The sequence below is a fragment of the Lolium perenne genome, chromosome 2 (assembly GCF_019359855.2).
Source record: "Lolium perenne isolate Kyuss_39 chromosome 2, Kyuss_2.0, whole genome shotgun sequence".
Lineage (NCBI taxonomy): Eukaryota > Viridiplantae > Streptophyta > Magnoliopsida > Poales > Poaceae > Lolium > Lolium perenne.
The window spans coordinates 321,550,218-321,558,203 of NC_067245.2; the positions used below are offsets into that span (position 1 = coordinate 321,550,218).

Sequence of the window (7,986 nt, forward strand, 5' to 3'; positions counted from 1 at the left end):
AGCATTCTAGGCCATTGAAATAATTGTGATTTAGAAACAGCCTGTTCAATTATAATGCTTTGCATTTTCTGTGGTTGTCATTAGCATCCGAGGGAACATTTGGACTGCACAAAAGGAAGAATTCTAGAACTTCCTGAGATGCAGAAATAAATTTGAGGACAGGTGCTTGCCACTTGTCACCATTCTTATTGTTCTTCAGACTTCAGAGTATTGCCGCATAACTTTTCTTCTCGAATCCTTTCTCAAGTGCTACTGAAAGCAAAGATGGGAGCAGCAGAGTCTTCTTCCAAGCCCGGTGGTTCTATCCATGACTTCGTCGTTAAGGTCCACCACCCATCCCTCCCTTTGTTTCTCCCGCCAGGGCTCATCTTTGTTTATCAATCATATGGAGGATTTGCCTTCGAACCTGTGAACAAAACATGTTGAAATTTCTGTAAATCAATGGAATGGGATTAGTTCTAGGCAAAAAAGCAAATAATTTCAGTACGTCGGCTTTTTTTGTATGGCTATCCAGTTTCATTTCATCCTTACGAAAAGAACAATCTGTGGAATAACTTTGCAGGATACAAGAGGAAATGATGTGGAGCTCAGCAGATACAAAGGGAAAGTTTTGCTGATTGTGAATGTTGCATCTCGATGGTATCACGTTTTACAGTTTTAGTTCGAAATTCTCCAATTTGAATCTGTGTTCACCACCTGAGTTCATATCCCTGCAGTGGTCTGACAAATTCCAACTACACTGAACTGGGTCAGCTCTACGAGAAATACAGGGAGAAAGGTACTTATTTTCCTGTACCTCTGTACATATGTCATTCCACTATAGCTCTAATGTATTATTTCCGCTTTAGCTTTCTTTAGTCGTTTGACAAGTTCTGATTTGTTACTCTGTATGGTTCTTAACCATCGCTTTTTGATTAAGCATTTTTGCTAAAACTGAACAGAATATAAGATAAGTGCTGTTATTTTTTTTTGAGGGAAAAGTGCTGTTATTTAATATGTTTCAGTTATCTTTCTCATTGTGGAGAATGCTTAGAAGTCTTCGATGCATCACTTATGTATGTTGTCGGGAAAGAGAACAAGCAATTTGCTTTGCCTTCAGTAGAAACCCAAAGCGTATGATTCATAAAGACCTTATATGCATCATAATGCATAACACCTGCTGATTATTAAAGGTGCTAGGTATTGGTCAACTGCTAACCTTTGTATCCCCAAGCACACTTAATTAGAATTTAGAACATGAATTATGCACATAATCAAATGCCCAAGTATAATTTAGATTGCATAGACAAATGCAATTCAATCAGCGCAACAGATGCGGCATCTGAGTTGTTTCTTGGTCATAATGATCATGCATTCAATATATACTTCCCCTGCTTACTAAACAAGCCGTGGAACTTTGCCTGTAGCTTAGCTTGCTTTCCAAGAGCACGAGTTCAATTACAGGCTTGTACTACAAATGTATGTGTTCTAAAGTTGTATTGTCGTGTTCATACACGGCTACATTGGTATCTAAAAGCCCTAGAGGTTGAACAAGGTCAAACAGTTTGCTTCCTTTATTTATTCTACCATCAATCATAGATGACAGAAGCTATGCTGTGTTTGGTCCAACATTAGGCTAAATACCACCAGATATCAAGCTTCAAAGACAAAAGTAGAAGAGAAAATTCTTCATCTATGTTAGGCTGCAAGTTTAGTAGGGCAAGCTGGGAATTGTGCAGGTCAAGTAACTTGTGATGTATTTTGTCTTGAAGCTTCATTTATCTTTGCATGTTTTCTGCTGCAATTAGGATTGGAGATATTGGCGTTCCCCTGCAATCAATTTGCCGGACAGGAACCAGATAGCGATGAGCAGATTGTGGAGTTTGCCTGCAATCGTTTCAATGCAGAGTATCCAATTTTTCGCAAGGTCTATCCAGTGAAAACCTTTTTCCTTTTATGTGCATGTGTGTGTTAGCTTCCATACACAGAAGCATTTGCTTTTATCTGAACATGTCCAAGTTATCATCAGGTTGATGTTAATGGCAACAATGCCGCTCCACTGTACAAGTTCCTGAAGTCAGAGAGAGGCGGTCTATTTGGAGAACGTATCAAATGGAACTTCACCAAGTTTCTAGTTGACAAAGAGGGGCACGTTGTGACTCGCTATGCGCCAACCTGTTCCCCGTCCAACATTGAGGTAATGCTGCAACTGAACGGTATATCCATATTTGTTGTCTCCAGGCACCAGTTGAGTGATTAACTTGGTGAATGTTGTTTCCACAGAATGACATCAAGAAGCTGTTGGAGGTTTGAGGTGTCTCCAGGGAAGATCATGCATCATGGGTGTGTCGTGTGTATGGTGTCTTCTGTTATTTTAAGTACTGTATGTACTCTTTACTCTATTAAGAGAAGATCCGGTCTGTGGTACGTTGTGTCGTTCTACACGGCGAAAAGAATATTAACAACATTTTTCTGAAATATAAACAAAATCATGTTGCTGCAATGACAACCTATAAGAATCATCTTAAAAAACTGAATGAGCTATTTCAAAGTATACATTCGGTTTTCTTTCAGGAACAGAAAATTTCTTGAGACCTGGAGGTATCGACAGGTGAGCTATCCTCTAGACGAGTTGTTGATATCAATGCTGGAACTTCTCGTGTCAAATATCCCGGAGCTAGGCCATCCTCCAGTTGTTACGATGGAGGGCGGCGGCGTTAGGTTTTGGTTATGTCCACCAGAGCTGGGTGACGCGTCTGGCCCTCCTCCGCCGGTGAGCGTGTCTGGACCGAAGGCTGGCGGTGGTTTCACGGCTTTCTTTGATTTTGATTTGGACCCTCCATTGACAAAAGTCCCTAGTACCACCTGCACATGCCAAACAGAATTGTAAACTTTAATTGTATTGTGTGTCTTCTGAAAACTGTTGAGGAATCGTAATACATGAGATGATCTGGTAGTGACACCTGCACTGTGCTGGCAGCCACCAAGGCTCCACCCAGAACACCTCCAATGACATGCCTCTCTGGGCTGCAGAGCGTGACGCTGAGCCCGTCACTCTGGTTCAGCTGCGCCTCATTCAGATTGTAAGAGCCAGATAAACTCAGGATCTCATACAAGCCCTACAAGCATCCACATCATTGAGGGTTATACATAAGTTTCAGTTGCATTTCTTTGATCTGTTGTTCCCTGCACTGCGTAGGATGGTGGCCTACCTCGTAAATGGAAGGATTGTTGTTGTAAGAAGGAGGAGCCATTGCGGCGGAGGAGGCGTGGTCTCCCAGGTTGCGGAGGACGGCTCTGGAGATGGAGCCCATCGCCGAGAGCACGCACACAGCCCTCGGTGACTGGCTCACGAATGCCGCTATCTTCCCTGCTACATCCTGACAAGGTGACATTTCATCTGTCAGTTCAATCTGCTGCAACATCAGGTGCAACAAGATAACAAAGGAACAAAATGGAATTCTGATAAATTCTGTTGAATGTGAAGATACTCCTTGTTGCCTGGGTTGTTTCAGTTTGCATTGCGGTCATCCATACCTCAGAAGGAGATGCTGTGATGATGTGAGGAGTGAAGCTCGTTCCAGCTGAGCCAGAGAACGCATTGCCTAGACAGAATAACAATTTTCAGAGGCAGGAAGAACGGAAAACCATCGCGCATTAGTAGTACTGTAGTATTATTCTCTAATAACGTGGTTTCAGTAAACTGCAGACTCTAGAGTGCCAGCACGCTGCAACATGTTGAGGATTTCAACTGGTAAGCATAATAAGTGAGATATACTTGTACTACTAAAATCGTTCAGAAAAAAAATTTGTTTTCTTGCAGCTGCCAGCCACATACTACTACAGATGTTCTTTTCCCCATACAGAATACAGAATAATCGACATAATCTATTGGTGAAAGAAACTTTGCAAAAACAATCACCTTTTTTCCGATAAAGAGGGGGAAAATCATCTTAATTAGGAAATTATAAATTGAGAGTTGGCCCTGAAAAAAATATTCAGAGTTGAGCTAGATATATATACTAACCGGAGGGTTTAGGGGAGGAGAGCTTCTTCCCGGTCCCGGGAGGCCTGCCCCGCCGCTTCTTGGCCGCCGCGTCATCCAACCCGCCCGCCATGTCCTGCCCGGACATCGAGCCCATCCTCGGCGGCGGCGCGGCGCCCATCATCTGGTGATGTTGCTGCTGCTGCTGCCCCTGCGTGGACGCCAGGTGCTGCTTCATGGCCCCGTCGGGCCCGTACTTGCGCGGCCTGCCCCGCTTCCGCTTGACCGGCTCCGGCTGGCTGGCGACCGGCATCGTGCCGCCCGAGCCAGAAACGGAGACCATGTTGCCGGACCCGGACATGTTGCCGCCGTGCATCATGGAGGACGGCGACGGCGTGCCGTCCATGTGGAACTGCATCCCGGAGAGGGAGCCGGGGCCGCCGCCGCCGATGGACTGGAGGATGGCCGTGGGGCTCATGCTCATGTTTGGCATAGGGCGGATGACGGAGTGCATCCCGGCGAGGGAGGACGGGCTGTTATGCCCTCCTCCACCGCCGCCGAGCATGCGGTGGTGGTGGGGTGGCTGTTGCGGGTAGAATGGCGGCAGGTCGGACGGTGAGATGAGTTCTTTGCCATCCATGCATGGATCGATCAGTAGCTGCTGCTGCTGCTCCAGCAAGCTTGGGCGATAGGGTTGCTGATCACGGTGAAACACGGCAAGCTTAGCTTCGTCCACCGGCGGCGGCAGCTTGTCTTCCCTTGGCCGCAGGGTAAGAAAAAGAATGGTGGACAGGGAGAGATGAGGGGATGGGAGGCACCACCAGGAGCACGAGCTGCTAGCTAGATCAGATGGAGGGAATGATGGGAGAGAGAGGATGATGAAGGATAAGATGACGCGGTTGGCCTACATGCACAAGAGGGAGGGGCAAGTAGCCGGGATGTGTTTTTCAGCGGGGAAGGGGAAGGGGAAGGGTGGGACTGGGATGGGATGGGTACAGCGCAGAGGAGAGCCGAGACGACGGATGGATGGAACGGCGGCAAGGCAAGGCGGGCAGCAGCAGCGCCCCACGCGACACATCCATCCTCCGGCGGGGCGATAAGATTTGGGTTCCGTTCCTTTCGCCCAACGAAAAGGCGCTGGATCGATCGATCCGCCCGTCGCCGCCGTAGCTTTCGTCGGGCGCGCGGCATCGCTAGCTTGACACGGCCCATCCATCCATCCATGGCGTGGGGTGGCATGTCGCTACCCGGCCACTCCATCCGCCCCCACTCTACAGTCAAGGGAATAGAAGCCTCCTACATGGGCCCTGCGTGCCATATACTCATCATGCATGCAGCTCCTTTGAGATATTTTCATGCTTGTTCTTTGTGCTACAAGTAATAGTGATTAGTTGCACGATTACATTTTCGATGATGGAAGGAAGAATACTAACTTTTATCAACTTTTATCGTGTCGCCGTCAAACCGATGCACACACATAGGAGCTCAAACTCGGAATGGCCATATGTCTCATATACTGAGACCGACCCGGTGTAATGCTTAAACATTTTAAGTAATAAAGTGTCATCTCTATCACATGGTAGATAACATGATCACCGGTGACTAAATAACCAGAGTCCTCTTCGATGGGCGGTGGTGATCAATGTCAAGCTATATTCTTTTTTGCCCAGTCCTTCCTCTCTCACGAAAGTTGGTCTCTCCGCTAGCCGTTGAAATCTTGGATGTGTGAGGCTTGTACGTGTGCATATGCGTTGGTGTTGGGTTTATACGTCGAGGAAGACAATGATTCACGCGGGTGAGAATATTACACATATATTGTATTGACATGATCACATACTACATATTTTCTTGTGCCTAACATACATACGTCTCCGTAGGCAGATCGAAAACTCATTAATAAAATTGCAAGTGACCGAGAGGCCGGGCAATGTCTACGGCCAGTCTAGAGGCTAGTGGGAACCTATAGCCAAATACTTGAATAGTACTGCCATCTCTTTTGCGCTATACCCATGGATAGGTTTTACGAAAAATGAAGTGCTTTGACAATTATTCATAAGGTTTTGATCTCCACACCTCCAAAGATGAACTTTAGATTGACTCCCTCTCACACATTAGCAATGGGAAAGTTTTCTTCATTAAGAATTATGTATAAATCCCAAAAGTGAATACCAATACTATAGGAACCAAACCATTGATCCTCCCATAACTTGGTTCTCTCACCATTCTTTACTTTCTACGTATAACCCATTTTTGCAGCCCTAGCAGCCAACATCACACCTTTCCAAAAAAAAAAGGTGAGACACTAGACTCAGGGCATGCAAAGACATTAGGTTCTTTCATTCTATATAGCTAGATGATATTTATGGCGCTCTTCATAATTATTAGTGAGCAATCTGAGAATTGAGCAGATTTATTACTCATTTAAGAAATTTGATAACACAGATCAAATAATTTAGGATGTTGCCAATCATGCTTTAATAAGTATGATCTTAGACTTATAAGACAAGAGTTTTCCTCTCCAACCCCGTCAAAGGGAAGTCACGTAACTTCTAACATAGATTTTGAGCATAAATTTGAGCTTCAGCTCTCTCAACATTAATGGGAACTAGATCAAGCGATCCTAATACCCGGCATCTGCCCCTTTGATTTAAGTTCTCTTGGGTCATTGTTCAGTTGTATAGTTCCTTTAATTTTGCATCGTATGGGCTTCCCCTACGGTAATGTGGTTAAAAATTCCCTTTATGACACCATATTAAGCAGAAAATGTCTATCTACTATATCATAGGATTTTTCATAATCCAGTTTAAAGATAAAACCGGATACTTTTTTCTTCACAACATCATGAATAATTTTATGTGCTGAAACAACAAACTCAATGATAAACCTTCCATTGATGGCGACGGTTTTGATTGAGGCAATAAGTCATCACTAATTCCTCGAAACCTATTAGTGACACATTTGGAGAAGATTTTAAAGCTATAATTGGTTAAGCCAATGGGACTAAACTTTAGAATTGTAACTGCATCATGCTCTTTTGGAATCAGAGAGAGTAAAGAGAAACCGAGCCTACAAACATCATGTTCTCATCTATTCCAGTCTTCGAACCTATACAATAGATCAAACCCCAAAACTACTGATAAAATAAAAAGAAAAAAACATCCTGTACCGGTGCACGTTTAGCATAAGAGACAAAAATGGTAGTTTAATTTCTTCATCACTAAACACATCTTCTTGGACTAGTGACTTTCACACATGGTTCCCAGAAACCGTCCTGTAAAGTAATATTTAAAGTTTACTCGGAACCAAACAAATTCTTATAATAATGCACTCACGTTTGATTATACCTGTAGTATCATGGACTTCTCCATCAGGGTCTTGTAGAATATGGATTTGTTTCTTCCTCCTCTTATTGACAATAACATGGAAATAATAAGTATTTTTTTATCTCCCTCTAGAATATCTCTCTCTAGATCTATGTCTAGCTTTCATTTCTTCATTCCTTCAAACGCCTCTATAACTCTCTTTCACTACCTCTCATTTGGTTTTAGCACTTGGAGACAAGGGTTGGGTTTCAGACATGGTGTCCATCGTCCGCATTAAATAATAATTAGCTTCTTATGCTCGTTTTGCTTAGACTCCATATTAAATGCCTGACCTTTCACCACTATCCCAAGATTTCTTTCCTTGAATTACCAGATGTCAATAGATTTAGACATATTGCAAGGAAGGTTCCTAGTTTTTTATTTTAACTCTTTAAAACCCTCCTTCTTTAACCACCACCTTTTCAACCTGAACTGTCTTTTACTATGGACTGCAGGGCAAAAAGCCCCACAAAAAAAATATTATATAAAAAGAACACACCAAATAAGGTACAAGAACCTGAAGCTAAGCAGAAAAGGAGGGGGCGAGAAGCCACCAAACAACTACCTATCTGTGTACAAAGAAATTACAAAAGGCTAGCAACCCAAGAGATCAAAATAGCTCTATGCTTCGTCTTGAGCTTATGTTGCAGCAGAGACATG

At 43.9% G+C, this 7,986-nt stretch overlaps 2 protein-coding genes across 3 annotated transcripts; one reads left to right on the plus strand and one right to left on the minus strand.

The window, feature by feature from the left end:
- Positions 1-81: 81 nt before the first annotated feature.
- Positions 82-2,406, plus strand: LOC127336622 (probable phospholipid hydroperoxide glutathione peroxidase). 2 transcript variants are annotated; one of them, XM_051363456.2, is made up of 7 exons: positions 82-162; positions 248-324; positions 563-639; positions 717-778; positions 1,788-1,906; positions 2,009-2,176; positions 2,263-2,406. In XM_051363456.2, exons 2-7 carry the CDS (start codon positions 265-267, stop codon positions 2,290-2,292), a joined length of 516 nt encoding a protein of 171 aa, XP_051219416.1. In that variant the 5' UTR covers positions 82-162; positions 248-264; the 3' UTR covers positions 2,293-2,406. The 2 variants fall into 2 exon arrangements, with proteins under 2 accessions (XP_051219416.1, XP_071682922.1); XM_071826821.1 differs by lacking the exon at positions 82-162 and having other exon boundaries at positions 169-324.
- Positions 2,407-2,490: 84 nt separating this feature from the next.
- Positions 2,491-5,067, minus strand: LOC127336621 (AT-hook motif nuclear-localized protein 10). The gene is made up of 5 exons (XM_051363455.2): positions 4,007-5,067; positions 3,517-3,584; positions 3,192-3,359; positions 2,943-3,098; positions 2,491-2,844 (listed from the first exon to the last, which is right to left on the minus strand). Exons 1-5 carry the CDS (start codon positions 4,602-4,604, stop codon positions 2,596-2,598), a joined length of 1,239 nt encoding a protein of 412 aa, XP_051219415.1. The 5' UTR covers positions 4,605-5,067; the 3' UTR covers positions 2,491-2,595.
- Positions 5,068-7,986: the final 2,919 nt, after the last annotated feature.